Source organism: Ornithodoros turicata, chromosome 2, assembly GCF_037126465.1.
Source record: "Ornithodoros turicata isolate Travis chromosome 2, ASM3712646v1, whole genome shotgun sequence".
NCBI lineage: Eukaryota > Metazoa > Arthropoda > Arachnida > Ixodida > Argasidae > Ornithodoros > Ornithodoros turicata.
In genome coordinates, this window is record NC_088202.1 from 139,305,468 (window position 1) to 139,328,668 (window position 23,201).

General features: G+C 46.3%; 2 protein-coding genes across 2 annotated transcripts; one reads left to right on the top strand and one right to left on the bottom strand.

Moving 5' to 3' along the window:
* Positions 1-1,555: 1,555 nt before the first annotated feature.
* Positions 1,556-8,448, bottom strand: LOC135385081 (TNF receptor-associated factor 3-like). Its single transcript, XM_064614256.1, has 2 exons — positions 8,395-8,448; positions 1,556-2,053 (listed from the first exon to the last, which is right to left on the bottom strand). Exons 1-2 carry the CDS (start codon positions 8,446-8,448, stop codon positions 1,556-1,558), a joined length of 552 nt encoding a protein of 183 aa, XP_064470326.1.
* A 7,317-nt stretch (positions 8,449-15,765) lies between these two features.
* Positions 15,766-21,067, top strand: LOC135385082 (neprilysin-1-like). Its single transcript, XM_064614257.1, has 3 exons — positions 15,766-16,034; positions 17,280-17,593; positions 19,374-21,067. The coding sequence occupies exons 1-3, from the start codon at positions 15,781-15,783 to the stop codon at positions 21,065-21,067; spliced, it is 2,262 nt and encodes a 753-aa protein (XP_064470327.1). The 5' UTR covers positions 15,766-15,780.
* Positions 21,068-23,201: the final 2,134 nt, after the last annotated feature.

Below are 23,201 nucleotides of genomic sequence, written 5' to 3' on the forward strand. Positions count from 1 at the left end.
GCGCACACGCAGTTGAGTTAGACCTTGAGTTGGATGCGGCGGAATGCAACACACTTTGATCGTTTTCGTTTATGTCCAACATTTCGGACGCTTTGCACCTTAAGGCGGCAACCGCATGGAGCAACTTTTGCCAACTGAATCGGGCCAACGGAGCGCCAACTCAGCGTGAACGGAACGGTATCGAAGCTTGCAACCGCATTGAGCAGAATGTCCACGTTGAGGTTGTCATGGTGAAGCGTCGGCCTAGCGTTTACCACCGCTTGTTGCACGCGATGTAGGCAATGCTTATTGTAGTAAACTGCTGTACGCATTGTTTAGTAACATAAATTATATTTTAGCGATTCTTCAAAAAGTACGGTGCTAATAACATCCAGAAATCAGGTGTTTACAAGAAATTTTGAGATACGAAGAGAATGTTGGCTTATGAGTGTTTCTAACAATGCTCACTAAAGAAATATGAGACTGCATTTTTATTACCGTTATCTCCTCATACATTTACGATCTGGCATGTGCCACAAATAACATCTTGATGTTTCATTTAGTCACCTTCGCCTTGCACACACCTTGCCACCTCCTGCCAAAAGATATATTTTAAGTTGATGCCCTTATACTGAACAAGTTTAACGTTCCAAAGGGGTGGCCTCTTTGAAACCTGCGATATCCACGTCGAAGTCCGCGCTTGTCCTTCTAGGAGGCAGGGCGAAAAGGGCAAAGCCCGAAAAAAAAAAAAAGCGGTCACAGGCATGATTACAGGTGACTTTGTCACGTGCTTGTGGCATTTCCTGTGAAGCGTGTTTTCATTGGCGCACACGGTTCCGTCGGGTGGTGTCACTTCCTTTCCTCAGACTAAATATCTATCCTTGGCTGAAACTGGCTCATCGGTCCGTCGTCTATTGTTCGCTTAGTAGGTCACCGTTCCTTTCAAGTTCTGCTGCCATTCAGTTGGCAAAAGTTCTCCATGCGGTTGCCGCCAGCTTCATTTGAATGGCAGCGGTTCTTACTTTCTGAGTAGCATACTGTCATTGATTAAATATCACGTTCTGTTGCATAAAGTGCCATGAAAGAACCGGAAGGAAAAGAAGAAAATAAGTGAAGGTGTGAAAACCGAATTAAAAGTAACTTGTAACTAAAGTTACTTTGGCAAAGTTATGTGAAAAAGAAACCAGTTCCTCTGAAAGTGACCACGGCGCAAAAGTACCTATCTAAGATACAAGTGTACCTATCTAAGCACAACCAGTTACCAAAAAAAAAAGGAACTTAGTTACAGTAACGTGTTACTTGTAACCTTGTTCCCTCTAAATCTGTATGAAAGCAACAAGACGTTCGGACCGATTGCCCTGTAAAGCCAGTAGCAGCACAAAAACATATAACGCTAACGAGAGTATCGTAAAAACAGGATTTATTATCGTAAAATTATTGTGCCCTTCGTAAAGAATAAACACAAATCAACACATCTAGTACTCTTAGAAATTGTGCCCCGATCAATTCTCTACTTAAAAGAAATTCGCTGAAGGAATGTGCGATCCAGCACTTCGATTGTGGTGGTGGCGGTCATTCAGTCTGGAAGAATTTTGACTGACACCGAAATTGAATCATCGTACACAAATCCGCCTACTTCAGCGTCTACGAAGCGGATAATTTCTGTATCTCCCCACCTGGGGTTACACTGCCCGTGCGGCTTTTTAGAAGTTTCGGGGCGTGAAACATTGGACGGCGTGATCGTCTTGGAAACATCCTTGTGCTCATCAGACTGGTGATGGACTGTCAAAGTAAAGCGCGACTTGAAAGGCCAGTGAAGATTGTTGTCGTGTTGACCGGGACACAGCTGGATGGACAGTCCTACCCAAAAGTTCTTGACTCCCTTGCAATACACGTCAACAGACATGACCATACGGTAACGATGGATGTCGAACGGCTGACCGCTCATGTGTGCTTCCCCATCGAGATAGGCGGCCACGACCATAGCATGCTTCCAGTTCTGGCCCAGAAAATGGGCACTATCCTTTCCGATGAACGTTGTCTCCAGCTTTGCACCCTCAGCCTTGGATGAATTCTGAAAAAAAAAGAGAGAGAGAAAAATAAATAAATAAACATATACCGGTAGTTGTAGCATGCACTGGTAGATTCCGTGTCGTCTTCTAAGCTACACAAGAGTGAAAGAACACGCTATCGTCTAATTGTTTTTACATTGCGAGAACACCACCTACTATAGATTATAACGACCATGTCACAATCAGAAACCCCTATGAGGATCCCGTCCGCACGATCCGCCAGGGGCGCTACTCATCGGCACGCCACGATTGGACGATGGAAATTTGAATTCTGAACGCGCAGAAGCGCATGCACGACAACAGTAGCAGACGACAGCGATAGCTCCCTATGAAAACGCGTATTGATGATGGTAATCAACCTCAGAATAAAACATCTGTGGAACGTCCACCGCTTGTACAGAAATACTAAGGTAAAGCTGAAGTACAAAGTATTGTAGAAGTTGATGAAGCATTAACTGGGGCGATGAGAAGCGCCACCGCTAGCTTCCAAAAATGCGGCGCTGGGAAGGGGTGCCCATGACTTGGTCGTTATAATCTAGTAGGTCGTGTGCGAGAATCGCGGGACTCCGTCCCTAAAGTAGGCTATACCTGCATATCCCACAGGTGCAATGTAGTGCACCACGTCTTTCTCTCGCGTCTCAATGAACCCAGTGTTGCCAGAAAATGTCCACATCTGGATAAACGAATGAGACCCCCGACATTTTGATACCGAAATCGCGCCTCTAGAACCACAGAATTTTTTGTCAGACCAACTTAGCCCATTCGCGTTTCTTCTACGGAGTAATGGCTGGCTTTGCTTACTATTATGTGGGTAATGACTCTGAATGCCTATTTTGACTGAATGCCTATTTTGTGCCATTATGCACGGCACAAAATAGGCTCCTCCTCCCGTTTTCAACAAATCTAGGGCGAGAACGTTATCATTCGGGATGATGGTTGGCTAGGAGCGTGCTATGCGGTGAAGTTCATTTTTAAGAGTGATACTTCAAACTGACACGAAGAACGCCATCCAAAGTAGCGTCATTTTCTTGCCCAGAGGGTATAAAGTTCTCAATCAACGAAAGAGGCCTCGGAACGAGCTTATGCCGGGTTACGCGGATGGAACCTGTGTTCAGCAGGCGTTGCCGGTAACGCTTCGGCGGTCACCGAGAGATGCCCGGGTTGGAATCCTGGCCCCCACGTTTGGTTCACTGCAATAGCTTATCTTTTTATAGCTATATTTTATAGCTTCTTTTTTTATAGCTTTATCTTATAGCTTTTTCTTTGTTTTACCCTATTTCCTCCTTGCTACGCATTTTATGCATTTCGCACCAGCTGCTGTTTGCGTTTTTTTTTATTTTTGCTAAAAGCCGCGCGTACAGGGACCGGTACTTGAAGACGAGCGCTGTATACATACCGTTGCGTAGATGCATGGGACTAATGTGAGTACGTTGTTATTCGTACTTGCATGGTGAGCATCGTCATCTGGGAACCATTGTAACAGATCGCTGGTTGAAACTTCAAAATCGCATATCGATATATCCCGGGTGCGTTGCAACAACTGCTGTTCGAGTTGGTAGGCAGTTTGCTGATCTGCACGTTTATACCCACAACTGGCCTAAATATAGGAACTTCTTCAGTGGTGGATCCATGCAGGGGGGGGGGGAGGGGGGCGTTCGCTCCCCCAACACATCAGTTTATACCTTAGATTTCCCTCTCTCACCTCCCCCACTACGAGCTTCGATTAAGGAACCGCCTCCCCCCCCCCCCAATCCGAGGGTTTGGGTCCGCCCCTGAACCTGTTCCTCCTTATCGCTTACACGTTATCACGAGAGCAGTTTCGGAAATAGTGATGTCTCCGGCTGTGCTGTCTGGAGTTTTTCCTGGGTTTTCCTCGGACGCTTTCAGACATACAGGGTGTTTCAAAAAACGTGTCATTCGGACTTTATAAAAAAACGGGACGACGGAAAAATACGGGGTAAAGGGCACTTGTGTGGCAACTGAATTTGCCATCTTGCAAAAATATTTTAATTTGATTTTAATTAACATAAATTGAATTTCTTTAATTGAACTACAAAATTTCCCAACTCAACCTAACGTTTTTTTTACAGAATTAGAGAGCCTGTAGCGAACTTAGTCAGATCCACCAAGAAATCCGCTCGATATTGCAAAGGGTACTGCCCAAAAAGAGTCCCGAAGTTTAGGCTTCAGAGTTTCGGGTATTCAACAGCGCACCAAATCAGTCGGAAAAATGCGCGGAGGGCAGGACATGCTCCTGCCCCCATGAAGCTAGAACAGTTTATCGCCGGACCGGCGTGCAGCACAAGACGCGCAGATAACAAGGCAGGTGACATTCCACCATACGTTGATAAGCGGCAAACAAAAATGATTCCGCCTCTTTTTTCCCGCCTTGTGTTTTTTCGACCTTCTATCTTTCATGGGGGCAGGAGCAGTCCTGCTCTCCACGAATCTTTGCGTCTGATTTGGTGCGCCGTTGAATACCCGAAACTTGGAATCCTCAATTTCGGGACTTTTTTTGGGCAGTTCCATTTGCAATATCGAGCGGATTTCTTAGTGGATCTGACTAAGTTCGCTACGGGCTCTCTAATTCTGTGAAAAAAACGTTAGGTTGACTTGGGAAATTTTGGAGTTCAATTAAAGAAATTCAATTTATTTTAAATAAAAGCAAATGAAAATATTTTTTCAAGGTGGCAAATCCAGTTGCAACACAAATGCCGTTTACCCCGTATTTTTCCGTCGCCCCGTTTTTTTATAAAGTCCGAATGACACGTTTTTTGAAACACCCAGTATGTCGGCAGAGTTCCCTTAGAAGCCGGCCCAGGACGCACATTCCCCCAGGGCGTCAGTCGTGACGTTGCCCACCCATGTGAGACCGACAACGGCAAGCCCTTTCGCCATCACCATCACCACCAGTGATGTCTCCCGAAATTAAGTCAAAGTAAGTGATTGATACAAGGGAAAGGGTGCAGGCTAGTGGGTATAGATCCACGAAGAAGACCGAGAGACGCGGACACAGAAGACGACACACGTAGGTTCTCAGAGAACCTACGTGTGCCGTCTTCTGTGTCCGCGTCTCTCGGTCTTCCTCATGGATAAGTGGTAGATGAAAGAGGGAATACCTCGTGCCAATTATCACAGTCTATATTCTTAAATGTGAACCTCGTTATATAAGCATTCTTCTAATCACATATGATTGTTCTAGTTGCATTCTTCGGCCCGTTCTTTCAGCCACCACAGGGCTATATCTGTCATCACCGACCTGTGGATAGCCGCTGGTACATATTAGATGGCAGACATTGCCTGGATGATTCACACATAGTAATAAGGCAAAAAAAGAAAGAAAGAAAGGAAGGAAAATGTGCTCGCGGGACGTGGAAGCAAGGGCGAAGTCTTCCTGTTGCAGAGAAGCTACCCCAGAGATGGTCACTTACATTTTATTGCTTAGCACATTGCCATTCGATCTCAGTTGTCTCGCGACGTAAACACCCAATTATTATTACATTGCCATTCGTTTCTTTGCTACATCCATCCTACGTGTTTCTGTGCCAGATACGGCGTGTGCAAGTCCAGATCGGATGGCGAAGTAAGCCTAGAAGCCAAACTTACATCACGTCATTTCTGTTCACATGCACACCATGTGTCCCCCGATTTCAACAAAATGACAAGGAAAAGACCGCTGCGATCTAAGACGGGGCTATTCGCGTTTTGTGGGAAGCAAGAACAAGACTTGTCGCTATCATACCTGGCAGCTCTAACAATATCTTTTTTTGCCACGAACGGACAGTGCAGGTGATCATTGTTTCTGCCAACTGTGCTTCCAAGTGTAGTCCTTTGCGGTTCAGAAATATCCAATTAACGATATACGATGCGGATACGATACGATAACGAACAACAACAACAACTTTATTTTCGGCCTTGGAGAGTGGGGAGTTTCATCGCAACAGGCGATACTCTACCCCAGTGCTTGGTGGAATGGGGGGAATAAAATAACGAGCCCCTTCACGACGATACCTTACGATACGATAACGGTACGATAACGGTACGATAACGGTACGATAACTTAATATGCGATTCGATTAACGTTGTCGAGTAAACTGAGAGTACTCCCTGGTCTACGCCGGATGGTTGATATGTCTGTGTGTGTGGTTTCTTCTAGGACATCAGCGCAGGGGGAAAAGGGGGGCAAATGCGTGTTGGTTTGTGACTTGAGGCATGATGGGATACGAAACGCGACATGGACAACCACAGACACTGTTCCACGGTGTGAACGTTTGTTCCGCCCTTGTTGCCCGACGTTTTGCGTCATATTTCGACCCACTGCAGTACAGACGTGTAAGAAATTGAGCAACTCTGTGTACTTTCTAACAGTGTTTTGGTAAAATGCGTTGACCACACCCGATCAGCTGCCTGCACGACACCGAAAACCTACACCCGCCACCTGCAACAACGTGCGGGTACCCGCGGGTACCGCGGGCCGTGCAGGACTATACTTCAAAGTCGATTGACCTCAAGTGACCGTATCGGCGCGTTGTGCGCAGTTCATGTGCGCTTCCTTAATTCTACTTTTTCCCTGAAGGAATGCACTCGAAAATTAGCAGTGTATAACCACATTGGTAAAAAAGCAGTGTAAAAAACATTGGTAAAATAGTGACGTCGAAATGGTTACTTTTGTGTGTGTGTTATAATAATAATAATAATTAGGGGGCGTTATAATAGGCGTCCAAACTCGACGGGCCGGGAGATGGCTTTGAGGGACGAAATAGCCATTTCTTCCTGTTTAGAAGACTTCGTAACGTTTTGTTGAGCCAAGGTGTTTGAGAATGAGTGGAGATTGTTATTTGTGGGATATATTTGTCGATGAGCTTGCCACGAGGGGAAATTGTGTAAGTGTGGCGTCGGTTGCTCCCTCGCCTCCAATTCGGAAGTTTGTTAAGTACGTAGGTGATTCTGTCATTAAAGGGTTTGCTGTGTTCGAGAACGTCGTCCCTCCTCTGCCCCTTTCTCGGGTTCCAATTTTTCACCATGTCCCAGCTGTCCTGCACCCTTGCCTTCTTGCCATTACCATATGTTCACTTTCTGCCACACACTACTAGTACTACGCTTTCTACTAAGACTTTCTGCATTCATCATAATCACTTCACCTCTTCCCCCCTTCAAGCAAAGGGATAAGGTGCTGCCTCAGCGGCGAAACATCCCACTACGTCATCGTTACTTATTTGGCGTTGTGATTACTTTCTACTATGTAGTAATGTCCAACCGTCCATCCCCAAATGAAATACACAGTTGCCTATGCAGGGTTCAACAATAATGGTCATTTCAGTCGTACTGGGAAACAACGATGTAGAGTTTTCAGAGGGAAGGGTAACGGTAATGGTAACGAAACCAGAAACGGTATGCTACCGAAATTGGAGATGGTAACTATAACGGAAACGAAAACGTATACCACCGTCCTCCATTACTGGAAACAGAAACGGTAACGGAGATTATCGTCCGGTATTGAATTCGTGTAATATAGCTACTACTGATGTGCGATGATATTTCAGTGATTTTTCGCTTTATTGCTGCATTTTGATGACTCGATTCCCTGTAATGTTCTAAATAACTACACGACAATATGGGAACAAACCGCACTATTCGATATCGACGGTGCATCACGCATTTACTTACCCGTGACGTTACCTAGCTACATGACATCAAGACATGAGACTTATATAACATAGACTCCACGAGCTCTATTACATCACAGCACAAGGATGAGAGCGTATGATTGTTGCTTTGTTTTTATTCCTACTTTCTTCATTTCAGCTATGTTATGGCAGTAATTGTATACTACTGAGAGCCTCCGGCTATGAACGCGACATTGGACGAAGGTTACGCCCATCTTGGGTTGCTGGACTCAGAACGACTGAAGATAGAAAGAAGTCTGGCTCCAAGACATGTTCCAACACTTCTTTAAAGTTCGTGCAAAATTTGCGCATCGCAACGACGTAAAAGTACTTCTGTAGCGTCTACGCGAGAAAACCGGGCCGAAGCGGCACTTAGGCAAAACAGTGTGCTGACAGATCCAGACGAACTGTCCTCCCGCAGCTCTGTGACAGCCGTTCCATTACAGCTCTGTGACAGCCGTATCGGAAATAGTAACGGAAACGAAATTAAAAGCTGGTACCAGTGGTATCAGAAAGGTATAACGGAAACGAAAATACAGCAGTAACAAAAATGGAAACTGTAACAATACTGAAGAAAAAAAAAGAAAAAATGAAATAAAGTGGAAACTGATTTTGAGAAAATTGTGTTATCAAATACAGCACCGTGAAAGAACAAGACGCTATCTGCTACGACTTACTCTTTTGTAACGCTGCATGGCGGTCAGGTTCCATTCTGGTGCAGAGTGAGACATCACGATCAACGAAATCAAGTGGAGATAAACGATGAGCCCCATTTCTTTAAAGAAGTTCTGGTGCACTCCGCGGTGGTAGAAGAACGAAACCCTCCCAGTTTTTATACTTGTTCTCGGGTAGATGACGTATCGGGGCTACGAAGTGACGTGGATTTGAACCGAGCAAGTGTTTTGACGTCGGGATCAACGGGCATTGCAGAATGTTGAAGCAATGCAGGATACTGACCATATATAGGAGACACACGCGTATAAGTGAAGTTCTTTCGTGTATGTTAGCAGTTCTATGTGTACATTAAGTCTGTGCTTAGTGAGCGTGACGTTTCTCTCGCGAGTTAAACACCTCTACAGCAGAACGATATACGACATGACACTGCCGTGGTTAGTCGTACCCGTACAGTTGATACGTCGCAAAACAACTAATTAAACTGGGAAAGTAAAAATTAAGTCGTAAAAGTAATATAATTAATGGAAATGTCCACACACACACACATATATATATATATATAAAAGTGAAATAATAAGACTTGGACTACAGGTTACAGGAACGTTAACAAAAACTAATTTATTTAATGGGCAATTTAACACGTAGATTAAAAAAAAGAGAATGGTCGACGTTTCGACAGTGCCACTGTCGAAACGTCGACCATTCTCTTTTTTTTATATATACCCACCCTCAAGTATAAGGGAAAAAACACACAATTTGGATTTCCTACTAACACAACTGCAAGCCTCATGCTGACTAATTGGAACGGCCCTGAAAAGGGTCTTTTTTTCAGCGCGTGTTGTCATGTCAGGTTGTTCTTGTCAGGTTGTCACAATCGGGTTGTCTTCATAGGTAATCTTAACCATCTATAGGTGTTCTTATTAGGTTTTTGCCACCTCCTCATGTGAATGTCGTGTAACGTTAGTTTAATTATGTAAATTTTTGCGAGCTTAAGTCGGAAATTTGCCTAGTAAAGGTCACTTTTTTACCCCACCAATGTGAAGAGCGTGTCTAATTTAGTCAAATTAACAGGCACGGATTATCACGTCCGACTTTCGCTGGGATAATGCTTTCCCTCTCCCAATTTTAGGAACTGTTACTTTTTCTACTATCACTCTGTGGGCTGGCTTCGGAACCTCCTTTCGTCGCACTCAGAGCGATTGCGCTCAAAAAGTCATCGCGCGCTATGGTCTGGTGCTCCGAAAAGCATGATATTCGGCTTTTTTTCCCGATGGGATAGCTCGTGAATATCACTGAATTATCATGATTTTGAGTGAATTTGGCACGCTCTTCATATTGGTGAGGTAAAAAAGTGACCTTTACTTGGCAAATTTCCGAGTTCAGTTCACAAATATTTACATAATTAAACTTGGAGTACATGACATTCACATTAGGAGGTGACAAAAATCTAATAAGAACAAATGCTGTTGACCGCATGACTGTAGGTGGTGTAGTTTTTTTATCATAATTCAATGACACGTTTTCTGGGACACCCTGTATATCTGTTGGCCGTGTGATAAATGGTTTCTCGAATTCTTTAACACGTGGGGAACGTCAGCAGAGAAGTAGAGACGGCGGCTTGGGTCACAAGGATGAAGACTATGACACTTGTGCTTTTCGTTGGCTTGAAGTTTTTTCCTCCAATCTTGTGCAGCCACGCCTTCCGCCTTGCTACTTCTTTACTGCTTTTCCCCATTGGAACGGCAAACATTGCCTGTCCTGTTTCAGGACGACTGTTGCACCCGAAGGCACAGCAGCCAGTCATTTTCAGTCGGTTATGATAGGCGATTCAACGCGATAGTTCGGCCTTCAAAAACTACGCGCAAAGAGCACGAACGCTCGAACTGAGCGAGGAGCGAACTTGGGAAGATCATGGCGGACGGAAGCAAAGCGACACGGCGGAAGTGGCGCAAAACTACCACGTGAGCACCTTCGACCAACGAACGCTCCCTGTCGGCTCCGCAAGGGTTGTCGCTACTTCTCAAAGAGCGATCGAGGGACTTTAATCACGACAGGTACGCTACCTCCCACGAATTTTTCTTATCTCGTGATGACTGTTTAACGCAGCCAAGGTGAGCCGAGCACTGTACGTGAATGCAGCGACGTAAAGCTTGACTTAACAGCAGAATCGTGTGCAGAAACACAAACAGTGGGTTCAGCATCAACACATAGTTGGCAGCTCAACCCTCACTAACTGCCGCATACAGCAGACGCCCTCAGCCAGCTTTCTTGCAACGCAGCGGTTGTGTAAATCAGCCGGGCTGAGATGAACGTCATGTTGTTGCTATGCGCGAGCGTTTAATGAACATGTCTTCTGCGTGTTTATAGCTCACGTTTTACTGCGCTCTCTCTAGACACAAACGTTTGCGAAAAGTTCATCGGCAATCAGATACTCAGGTTCGTCATACAAGATTTTTCGCCGATTGCGTTCTACAGCTTGCCTGCCCTTTATGTACACTGGAATACTCTCTTGAATGCGGCTCTGTTGTTTGCGGCATTTTTCTTCGATAATCAATCATATTGAATCACCAAACCAATTACGTTTATCATGAAGGACTGATGAAAGATGCGATTTTCTTGTTCTGCTATTTTTTTCTTCTTCCTCAGTCCCATCCCAAGCGGCACAATAGGCGCGTTTACGTGAAGGCGACAAAGGTCGACCTACCTAGCCACCAGCTCCCGTGGCTCAGTGGTTAGCGTGCTAGCCATGTCACGTCGAGACTGGGAGGTACCCGGGTTCGAATCCCGGTGCCGGCTGTGCTGTCTGGGGTTTTTCTTGGGTTTTCCTCAGACGCTTTCAGACATATGTCGGCACAGTTCCCCTAGAAGTCGACATCATTCACCATTGTAATCGAGTTCGGCTTGCTTCTTGAATGGTACGACCTCACCGACCTTCATAGTCTCGAATGATGCCGTCATACTTCTGCATTAGATTTGTCGATTCCATTAATTTTCTTGTTGCTTGTGCTTCAGCGATGTATTCGTTGGTACCGAGCGGAACCCGCAACTTCCATGGAAGGGCCAAGCAGTAACGATTGCCCTTGAATGCTATCGCTTGTTGGAACTCGTACCATGTACTGTTGGTGCCATGTTCATTGCTTTCGTCAGCACGAATACCAACACTACCCAGGCTGCACGTGTTGCTCATCAAGTCGTTGACCTCGTTTTGCAGCCCATTCGATTCCATCGTTTACGTGCGGAGTATATATAATGGGAGTGTATGTTTAGCTCGACAACGTCGAAGATTTGTGGCCGTCACCGAGAGTGACAAAAGGCACCATTCTGACCAAAGGTTCTGGTAATGAATGTGCGTTGACTTGGGGGTCCCGTCAAAAATGAGTCGTGTGTGTAGATGTGCCTTCTGCCCCTGTGCCCATGCGCTGTTGTGGTTTGCAGTAAGCAGCGTTCACTAGTCAAAGCCCCAAGCCAGGCCGTACCCGCACATGAAGTAGTCTATTTGAATCTCAACATGGGCAAGCCCGCAGCCGATAAGTAGACACGGTTCAGATTTTTCATCAGTCACCACTCCCAGCCCAGCAACAACTGCCAGCCAGTCGCATCCCTGCCCCCTGCTGAAAAAGCCCCTACCCTTCCCCAAGACATCATCGCCACCCCGGACGGACATCACGTGAACGTTCATTCGTCCCTACCCGTCCCCTGTTGAAAAACCCCTACCCGTCCCCAAGGCATCTTCGCCACCCAGGACGGACATCACGTGAACGTTCATTCGTCCAGCCATTGCACTGGCTGGCATTGCATTGGCCACCATTTGAACATTCATCCCGCCATTGCATCATCCTCCTCGCCTGGCTTCCCCGCCTGAGCACAGCGGCTTTGTATACGGCCCCCATTCATGTCGTCGCAGGTTCACGTGACTTGCTCTTTGCCTTTTCCGCTCCTTGCCCTTCGCTTCATGCTTCGCCTCGAAACGTGATGGCTGATGGCATCGCTCTCATCAACAGGGACGCATTGTCCAGTACCACCCAGGTTGGTGACGTATCGAACGAAGCCCTCAAACAAGGACCGCGACATCGTGGGTTATCATGTCACGGTCGTACGAAATGCCCTCATGCGCAGACTATTCGACTTTATACAAGAATTAAGAGGCGCTTGGCCATTATGCGTCCAACCTCGTACCCAACAATCACTTGTCGCCCCCTTGCAGAGTTTTCACAGCCTTCTCGCCAGTCAGCCACTTCGCCGTTGCTGCAGGTCATGACAATGCCCAACTTGTCACAGTCTATCCACACTTTTGAGGCCAACCGCCGTCACTCGTGGAAGCAGTGATTGAGCGAACTCGAATGTGCACGCAAGCTCGCACAGTGGTCTAACGAAGCCCTTCGAGCAATTGCTGTAAGCAGACTCCGTGTAACGGCCCGTAACTAGCACTAGAGCACTGCACGGGCCCGGGCTTTGCGCTTTTTTACCGTTAGCTTACCTTTTACCTTTTAGTATAGCTTATTTACGCTTTCCAGAGTAGTATCCCCTACGGCGCATATAGCCCCATGACTCAAATCGCGGAATAGACGCAGGAAGGAAGACATCCCCACGAAACACGTGTGATTTTCAGGAGCGCACAAAATTATGTTGAGAAAGGGCACGCGATGACAAGAAGAAGGATACAAGAACAACAACTACTGCGCGGTGAAACCCGACATATAAGCAGCGACAACACAATTTTGTGTGTTCGGCCGTAATGTTTCCCATTTGTTATAAAATATTGTCTGCTGTATCACGGATATATTGTGCTGCACTGATATGAAGTGGATTAAAAAAAGCCATTAAAGAAACAAGTATATGACACTACAGGTTTTCCCGGCGATTTTAATCCAAGTGCCAGCTAAATTAATCCATGCCCCATAAAGTTTGCATGGCACATAGATTAATTTAGCTGGCACTCGGATTAAAATCGGCGGGAAAACCTGTAGACGTGTTTGAAATTCAAAATTACATATTAAGATGGCTTCTATGGCTGCACGCAGTGAAACAGATACTCATGGAACGGCGAAACACGTGACCACGTGTATAGCACAGTATAGCCTTTTTTAATCCATGTTACCGCCGCGAAGCAACTGTGTCTATGAGCGGAGCACAGACGTGGACAGACGTAGAGAGTACAGCATGAAAGAGTGGGAGACAGGAGGGGGGGGGGGGTTAGGATGCGTCCTGGGCCGTCTTCAGGGGCCGATATTTGCCGACGTTCGCCTGGAAAGTCTTAGGGAAAGCCAGGGAAAACCTCAGACAACACAGCCGGTGACAGGATTCGAACCCGTGTCTCCTCCCACTCTTCTGCGTGAGAAGCGATCATCTTAACCACTATGCCACGGGAGCTGGTCGCCGTATAGCTGTACGAAGGAATTCGATGAAGAGTTTATAAGCGCTGTATGAACTTCCTGTGGAGAATATGTTGGGAATTGGCCGCTTATCTCTTATTGAGCCTTTATTGTGGAAGATCTATAACCAAAGGGTCGTAGAAACTCTAGATACCATCAGCACAAAGCTTTCGTAAAGTCAACGAGAGGTTTTATAGATCCTGTATGAACTTCTTTTAGAAAGACTTTTGGGAATTGGCCACTGATTTCTTATTGAGCTTTTATTGCGACAGGGTGTATAAATTTTATATTGAGCCCGCAATATGATTATTGTGTCCCCATTGAACCGGTATGCCATGCAAGTCAACCAGTATGAAGGCGGCAGAATAGGTACAGAGCTGAACAAAATTTTACGGAAAACTCTCCGGCGCGTTCCTTCCTAAGAGTGAGACGCTAAAAGCGAATGGTACCTACTGGTACCTACGTGAATGGGTTACCTAGGCACATGTCTATAAGACCGTACGGTCCCATGCATGTGTGTGTTCCATTCCCAGCATGTCACTCTGAGGAGCGAATGTGCTTTTCCAGCACTGTACATAGAAAACACGTAAGATGCTAAAAGAAAACCAACAGTTATTCTTATAAAGGATTGTGGTGCAGAATGTTATACGCGTGCCGTGCAGAAACAGTAATTATTCTGTTTTCCAGCTCACACGATGTCAGCCTTCGAGCTTCGATGACACTAAGCTAAAGAACGAACTTCGAGAGACCAAACAATTCTTATAAGCGAAAGCATTGGATACTGCACAAAGCTCTAGATAGGTGTTACAAACAGAACCTAACTCGTACATCGAAAGTCGTGTTCGAAAATGAAAACAACTAAAAAATGCAAGGAAACTTTGCAGACGTAATTAATGCCTGCCAAGAAGTGAACAAGAAGGTTACGAACAGTCCTAAGCAGGCTCTTCGAATGACGAGATTAAGCCTAAATCGAACAAGAATAAAAAGGCATACGACCTCATAGATGGAGTATTTGAAAAAAAAAAAAAAAAAAGATATTGTAGTATCACCCAGAAGCAAAAAGCTTGGAGAATCACTTTCTGTCGACTGCGCCATGTGAATCAAGATAGACCGGTTGGAAAGGGTAAAGATGGACACAATCGGCGGTGACGGGGCCTATATGTCCTTGCTATTTGTCTAGCTCAGTAGGTTCATGAATAAGAAAGTCGTAAAAACACAGAGACAGTTTACTCAACACTCTCGGATGATACATACAATGAATGAATGGTTACCTAACAATTTTGGGTGTTGAAGGACCGAATGAGCTCGCATCGCCAACTGTATGATGGGACAAACGTAAGCTTGCCCACATCACGCTTCAAAAATAAAGCGCCACCTGTGGCACGCATGGGGTCATGGGGACTTTGAGCTAATAATCAGCTAATACCAGGATCTAACATCCATATGCGATGACGTTAGTAGATGAAGAACGAACATACGCGCGTGGCGCAAGCTTATACAGCGGCTCAACTCCTCGCTTATGACAATGGCGATGAGGTTGATTAAACAGATTGGCGCTCACGAATTGCGCATCGTACACAACCACCTTGCGGTAACAATCTGGTAATGAATGCTTTTGCATCAATGTATTTAGCTCTGGGTGTCGAGAAGTACTTGGAGGCGTGTCCTGGCCACTGGGATTTCTACGTCGCTATAAAACTCCATCATCATAAAATAAAGTCCTTGTTTTTAGCTCGCCAGCTAAAATAAGATGAAAAAAAAAAAAAAACGAAGAGGAAATCGTGTCACGTTCAGTGCGTCGTCTCTCGTTCGGTGCCCCATGGCTATGTGCCACGTAGCTTACGCCGAGAAGAAGATGAACTAGAAATGTGAACCATTCGCTGAGCAAAAGCTGGGGAGAAGAAGAAGAAGAAGAAGAAAAGCAACACACCGGTGCTTCTGGTACTGCTTCTACAAGCGAGGAAATAAATAGCCTTGGAACCATTCGCTGGCGCTATCGAAAGTTACCTTGCCCAGATGCCCGACAACATTTTCTCCAAACTAGGAGGTAGCCTGCGGATACAGACGTGTGCAGTTCTCGCATGCATTTGGACGGGGTTCCTGTTGGGTATCATCTGCGCCGTGTTCACCCTAAGGCTCAAGTTACAGACCGAATCATCGCTCAAGGCCCTGGTGCAGCTCTTTCGCCAGCAAAAAGAGCTCGAGGCACAGGTCGCTTCTGGAGACTTGACCGAGTCGCGTGACTCTCACTGTGCGGACGCCCTCTGCAGGTGTGTTTGTCAAAATATTATTTACTTCGCGAGGAAGGGATTGCATCTTTTCGAGAACGAACCTGCAATGCCTTCAAAATGAAGCGCGAGCCGACTGCTAAGCTACACTCTTAAAAATGAACTTCACCGCATAGCACGCTCCTAGCCAACCATAATCTCAAATGATATCGTTATCTGTCCTGGTTCGTTGAAAACGTGAGGTGTACGCCCTTTTTGTGACAATTATGAACCGCATAAGTGTCACAAAAAAGGCGTACGCCTCCCGTTTTCAACAAATCAGGGCAGATAACGATATCATCCGAGATTGTGGTTGGCTAGGAGCGTGCTATGCGGTGAAGTTCATGTTTAAGAGTGTAGTTCAGGGTATCTTCGGTTTCGCGGAGGACGCAGTATGTATCAGCCTTTTCACAGTCAACGACTGCTGACCGACTGGAGATCAAAGTTACAGATTAGAACAGCCTGCACCCTACACTTTTAAAAATGAACTTCATTGCATAGCGCGCTCATAGCCAACCATTATCTCGAATGATATAGTTATCTGCCCTGATTTGTTGAAAACGAAAAAAAACAGCCACTCTCTCTCTCACTCAACCTCCTTTCACTCTTACATTTTTGCTCACTCATACACGCATTCATACGACGGGATCGAAACAGGCGGCAACTGTTGAACATGAAAGGACTGATGTTCTGAGGCTGGAACAACATAGAAGGGACAAATACATACAAAGCCTCAATTTGCCTAAGAAATTAACGATGAAAGGTGGCTGGCGATGGATGGTTTGTCCCTACAGATGACGCACGCTAGAAGTCTCTGAGAAGGCGTGTTAGCTTAGCTCAATACACCTTTTTACAAAAGCAAGCGCCACCTGTGGCACACAAGGGATCATGGGAACTTGGAGCGCCTTAGAGCATTCGAGACTCCAAGAGGCGGAGGTAGAAGAAGAACAACAACATTCCCGGTGTGCGCAGCAGCAGTGGCAGCCGGGGTAAACCATAACCGAAGCAGACGACGGAGCAGTCTCCCTCAAAGTTCCCATGCTCCTTTGCGCCACGCGCTTGGTGGCGCGCGCATCTTTTTAAAATCGTCTATTGGTAGATCCCTGGACCGGCAATCCAGAAGATGTGGGTTCGAGTCCTACAGCTGGCTAACCTTATTTTCAGTGTCTTTTATTGAAAATCTAGATCTGGCTTATGAGACGATTTTTCTGTTTGCAGATACTTTTATAACCGCCCATTCTCACGCAGGTGGCACACCGACCACCTTTGGGGACGTCTGAACTTCTCCGTCGACCCCTGCGAGGACTTCTACTCATTCGTCTGCTCCGCCTCGTGGTTTGAGGACTCATCAATTGAAGATCAACCGTTTACGCAATTTTCCTCCGCGCAACTCATGGCGGACGTGGAAGACGCCCTCTCGAGGAACCTGGCGGCGTCGAGCGTTGGGTCGAGCGTATGGAGCTTTATTTACCAGTCTGCTGAACTTCTAAGGATTTGCACAAGTTCTGCGAGGTCGTCTTGGGAGGACGTTAAACCAGTCTTCAGCGACTTCGGCATTGCTGGTATGAAGAAACAGGTGTTTAAGAAAGCTGGTCCGAGTTCATGCAGACGACGTACCCGTGAGCATTGAAAAAAATTACAGCCGCACATACTAGCGTGTCTTTTTACACAAACAGATAGCTAAATGAAAAAAAAATGTCTAGGAAGCAAGCGAGCTGGTAAAGATGTTGCATAATATACAACCCTGAGACTAGGGAACACGAAAGGACCTAAAGTTACCCATACCCCAAAAATGTTAGCGCCAGGTCGACAGCCGCCGACATTTCCAACAGTCTCTTCAGACAGACACGTTTTCCTTCTTTCTTAAAAGAAGTATGGTGAGGGTATACGTGCCTGATTTCTTTCTTTTTTTAACATCGTGCTGAAATGCGGAACTTTATTGAACTGTCATTATAGATAACGGTGTCCGTTAGATATCGGCTTCTCAGACTCGGATTGCGTCTTCTCTGTGCGGTGACAGTATACGAGTGAAATAATTTCGCTTTAATGGAAATCAAATGGAAATTAAAATCTTTAATGGAACTGTGACACGTCCCCGCATGTCACGCCGGATAGCGACCATGCAGGTTCCCCGCGGTGTCTTTCGCTTCTTCGAGTGTGTCATCACTATCAGTATTGGCGGCGAGACCCTCACTAGGGGCGCCACTGTGCCGCCTCTTGGTGGGGATCCCCGTTTCGGTTTCGTTTCTGTTACTTACAGTAAAAACTCTCATATTGGAACGAAAATGCGACTTACTTGGAACACATATGTCGTTTTCGTCGTGAATCACCAGGAAATATCAACGCTGGACAGCCTCTTACACGTGCAATGTCTTGACACGCAATGCAATATGCGAATACTGCCCGGGGACATCCCCACGACACGGTTCGTTCAGTGAACACCAGGGGGCGTCACCCAAACTTCTCGGCGCCAATAGACAAACGAAACCAGGTTAGGGGCTGGGGCGATGCAGCACTGCTTCGCGTGGACTTTCTTCATGACGCGTATTTCGTGCTTCTGTTGCTGCACATTTCGATGTTTGTGCACAAAATGTAGTACAAAGGTAAAAATTGCCCTTGGCTTCGGAATTGTTTCAAGCTGCATAGCACCAAGGTTGAAAAAAATCGGGATATTTTTAAAAATCCTCTCCAGTGGGGCTTTTTGGATAAAACCCGGATATTTTTGGATTTTGGATATTTTTTGAGGACACATACGAGGCTAGAAATGTGACAGAGTAAAAACAAATGTGCTTTGCTGTTCTTGATTCCGGGTGAGATCTCATAGTTTCTGTTTACGAAACTGCCTGTCCCAGCAAGATTGTATCAGTTTCTATCGTTTTCCGAAAAGTGGAGTTTCGTGCACTCGTGGTTTGAATGGTGTGGATCCTACGCGCCTGGATTAGCTGTCGTGTTTCGGTGCACTTCAGTTAAGTCTCTCCCTGAATGGGCAGATGGAGGAGAAAGCGGGAAAAAGTTAAATCTGAAAGTTATAAGTTAAAAAAGTTAAGTGAAAAAGGTGCAATGTCAAAAAAGTTAAAAAGCTAATGTTGCGCGTACCTGGACTTTTGCAAACAGCCAACACTGCGAGAAGATAAACCGGGAGTTTTCGGTGTGATATTGAATTGAGTTTGCCTTTCACATCACATCTGGAGAAAATCTTTAAAAAAGATCCCGATAAAATTGTGTGGATAGAATATTTAAAAAAAATCCGCCGGATAAAATTCGCGTGGATTAAATCGAAACAACCCTGCATAGCACCCAGTGTTACGCAACAATCACCTCCGTTGTTTTTTCCCATTGCAGGGTGGCCTTACGTGAATTCTTCCGAGGAGGTGAACCTCACCGCAGTTGTGGGAAAGATGGAAAGAACTATGGGGTTCAGCCCTCTCGCCGACGTCACCTTGTACAACTACTCCACACTATCCGATTATCAGATCCAAATCGCCCCACCTACAACGCTGCTGCGAAGGTTCGTCCTGCATCGGAACTGGACGGGTCTCCCGGTTTCCGTTTACGAAGACGAATTACGTAAGGCATTCGACAAGTTTCTCCCAGATAAAGGCAACAGTGCTCGACTAGTAAGCGACATTGTCGCGTTCGAGAGGCGCTTGGAAGCTATAAACACGGTGGAGGTCGTTCCAGTAAACGAGATGTTCATGCATTTACATCAACTAGGGAATGTCTCCAAGTGGAACTGGAAGACATTTCTAGACATCGTGTTCGAAGATATCAGGAACATCACGGAGGATATCGTGTTATGCGTCCGATGCTCGTTCTTCAAGAAGCTAACTGTACTCATTGAAGAGACCTCGCCGAGAACGCTGATAAACTACGTCGGTGTTCGGATCTTGGTGGTCGTATCACCCTTTTTACCGGAGGAGAACCAGTTTTTGGTGATGCTGAACCAGGAGATACCAGGACTCGGCGGCGTTTCGCAACGCCTTCATTCTTGTATGAACCTTCTAGAAAGGGTTTATCGCTACGGAATGGCGATGATAGCTCGCATATCGCTGTCCAAGAATTTTCCGAGCGTTTACCGAACGCACTACGACAAGGAAGTGGCGCGACTCGTACGTGCGCTAACGCGAGCTGCCACTCGGCGAACGAAAAATGTCTGGTGGATGACCGAAGAGACCGAACGGACAGCGGCTGCAGCCAAGTTTCGAGCGATCGTTCCCGAAGTCTTCGGCACCACACCTAGCACCTACTGGCCGGCTCTGTATTACGGCATCTCGTCGCCACGGATAAACGAAAGCAGCGTCATAAAAAGTTACGTCGAGCTCCTACGGCACACCAGGAGAGTCTACTTGGGTTCCACTTGGCCCAACTTGGACTTTGACGCCAAATACGCCAGCAGCGTGTTCGTACCGAAAGCCCAGTATTTCCATCCTTCGAGCGTCCTGTTCATTCCGCAAGCCGTGGTTGGATTTCTTAACCACGTTTCCAACGAGGTCGACAGCAGTTTTATACCAATAGTGGGAAGACCTATCCTGGAAGGGATGATGTGCGTCCTGGACACCGTGGGTTCTCACGTCGACGAGAAACGAGGCCTGAGGTCCTGGTGGTCGCCTAACACTTCCACGAATTTCGCAACGCTTAAGAAATGTCTCATTGATCAGTATGCGGCGATGTATTGGCCTAATGCCGATATGAAACAGTGGGAGCGTTACGTCGACATCGACAGGCTTCTTCGTGAGGTGGCGCTGGTGGGCCCATTGTACGACACTTTTGTGTCGAGCGCGCCGTCCGCAATAATGGTGACACTAATTGACGGCAGCGTGTTGGATTCGAAGAAGCTTTTTTTCATCAACTACGCGCTGTCGCTATGCGATCATTATGGACGTCGCGACGTGGTTCGTTTGCAAAGAAAGCTTGGGATTGTGCCAGGTACGGTTTTGGTTAACCTGGCCCTGATGAACTCGAAAGAGTTTTCGACTATGTATAAGTGCCATGATGGCGCGGCCATGAACCCAGAAAAGCGGTGCAAGTTTTGGTGAGGCGTCATGTTTATGGTGTGGGTTATATATGAGTTCTGGGCCTCCTGTTCATTAAAGTGCCATACGTCGACAGTTTCTTGTTAGACACGTATCCCGTATAGACGATGTGCAGGATGGCCGGCGCGCCGCCAAGCGCCAAACAAGGACAAACGTATTGGGAGAGTCTCCGTAGTTCACGGCGGTAAACCTGGAATAAGACGGCGTATTTTTGCGATCATGCTCGTTGTTCGTGTAAATAAGCGACTTAATTCTTCAGATAGTAACTCTTGCTTTCACAACTGCCGTAACACTTAGAATCAGTGATGGCCAGTAGTTAACTACATGTAGTTTAGCTACCTGATTGTAGTTAAAAAGTAGTTATCAACTACTTGCAGAAATGTAGTGTGCAACTACTAGTTAAACTACTATTTCGAGTAGTTGACTACAGTAGTTAGGTTACTGCAGGCGCCAACTACTTCCGATTTTGCCGCAAGCTTTACGGCACGACTGTGCTTCCGACTTTTACCTTGAGCTACTTGTTTGATGAGAACGGAGGCGCAGAGCAATTGTGTCGTGCAAGTGTACTAAATTTTCACTTTTATCACTGCTTGTGATTCATATTTAGGGGTCTAAGAACGCTATAGAATGGGATTGGTGTTGATGGACAACGTTACGTAGTTATAGATGTAGTTAAACTACACTGCAGTAGTTAAAGTAGTTTTAACTACCTCCCCTGAAAACTAGTTGAACTACTAGTTAAACTACTCTATTGCAAAGTAGTTAGTAGTTATAGTTAAACTACTGTAGAAGTAGTTGGTGGCTATCACTGCTTAGAATATCTTGTCAACAACAACGTTTTGTTCGATTCCTGAGAAGTCGCGGGATCAAGAACGGCGGCAGAAATGAATTTCTACCATAAATCGGCAATAGTGAACTGCTAAAGTAGTCATGTCCTGGCCTGTGTATGCACGGTGTTTCACTTGCTGAGAGAGAGTCTGCGTTTTCGCCTCCTCTGAATTCGATTTGTGACTTCAGTACATGGGCTGGCGCAGTTCACTTCCAGCATTACGTTTGGACCTAATATCGATCCGGTTCACCTTCCCTCTTTAGGTGGACGCGCGGATTATTATAAATCCGATCTACGCTGCTAAGCTCTATCTAGCGAAGAGCACCTTTTGCGAATCACCGGCTGTTTCGCTGAGGGCCTATTCCATGCTTGCTCTTTTGCGCTGCTGTGGATACCGTATTGCTGATCGTCCACGAACCTGTATGAGATCCTGCTTCTCGCAATCTGTTGGTTGACGTCTAAAATATCCACTAATATCTCACGGCGACAGAAGTTGTTTACACCACACTTGCATTGTTTTCGTATATTTTGAACGGCTGACACAAACAGAACTGACAACAGCTGAACGCATTTCATATTTTTGACAGCCCTGTCGACAGCGGGGAGACTATTAGGAAAGCAGTCGTGATTATTTTTCATTGTTCACGCGCGCGCGCGCGCGTGTGTGTGTGTGTGTGTGTGTGTGTGTTGTGCGTGCGTGCGCGCGCGCGCGGCCTCGGTGGCTCAGTCGGTAGCGTGTTCGCCCTTCTGATCCAGGGATCGCGAGTTCGAACCGTACGAGAGCGCCAGCAACTTGGTGGCAGGGTACAAATTGCATAGACACGCCGTCTTCCACGAGGGACGTTAAATACGGGGTGCCGTGGGATGAGCTTTCATCGCACGTTAAAGAACCTTCAGGTGGGCAAAAGCAATCCACAGAATGACCGCTGTGGAGTCGCTCATGATCTGAGTTGTCTCGCGACGTAAACCCCCAATTACGAAAAAAAGAAGAAAAAAAAGACAGAATGTGTGTGCGTGTGTCTGGTCTGGGGGGGTCATTTTACCGAATAACGCGAAAGGTTTTGATGTGTGCAATTTGTTTCACAGAAAAAAAAAAAAGGTATGATGCCACGTAACCGATGACGTTTGAGGGGCAACTCGTTGCTGGTCAGTGGGGGTCTGCACCCTGTCCCTTTGCCGCCGTAAACCAGTTTTGCCGGTTCCCCCAGAGAATTGGGGATAGAATGAGCGGCCGAATCATGACCGAGCGAGGAACAATGCTTTTCCAGAATCCCACACAGTGGTGGTGGTGGTGGTGATAGGGCTTGC

What these genes read in the sequence shown, in the direction of transcription:
- LOC135385081 (XM_064614256.1), bottom strand. Translation starts at nt 8,448, where the DNA reads ATGTCTCACTCTGCACCAGAATGGAACCTGACCGCCATGCAGCGTTAC. An exon ending in CCATGCAGCGTTACAAAAGA is followed by an intron (nt 2,054 to 8,394) that starts GTAAGTCGTAGC and finishes TTTTTTTTTCAG; the next exon opens with AATTCATCCAAGGCTGAGGG.
- LOC135385082 (XM_064614257.1), top strand. Translation starts at nt 15,781, where the DNA reads ATGCCCGACAACATTTTCTCCAAACTAGGAGGTAGCCTGCGGATACAG. An exon ending in TGTGCGGACGCCCTCTGCAG is followed by an intron (nt 16,035 to 17,279) that starts GTGTGTTTGTCA and finishes ATTCTCACGCAG; the next exon opens with GTGGCACACCGACCACCTTT. An exon ending in CAGCGACTTCGGCATTGCTG is followed by an intron (nt 17,594 to 19,373) that starts GTATGAAGAAAC and finishes TTCCCATTGCAG; the next exon opens with GGTGGCCTTACGTGAATTCT.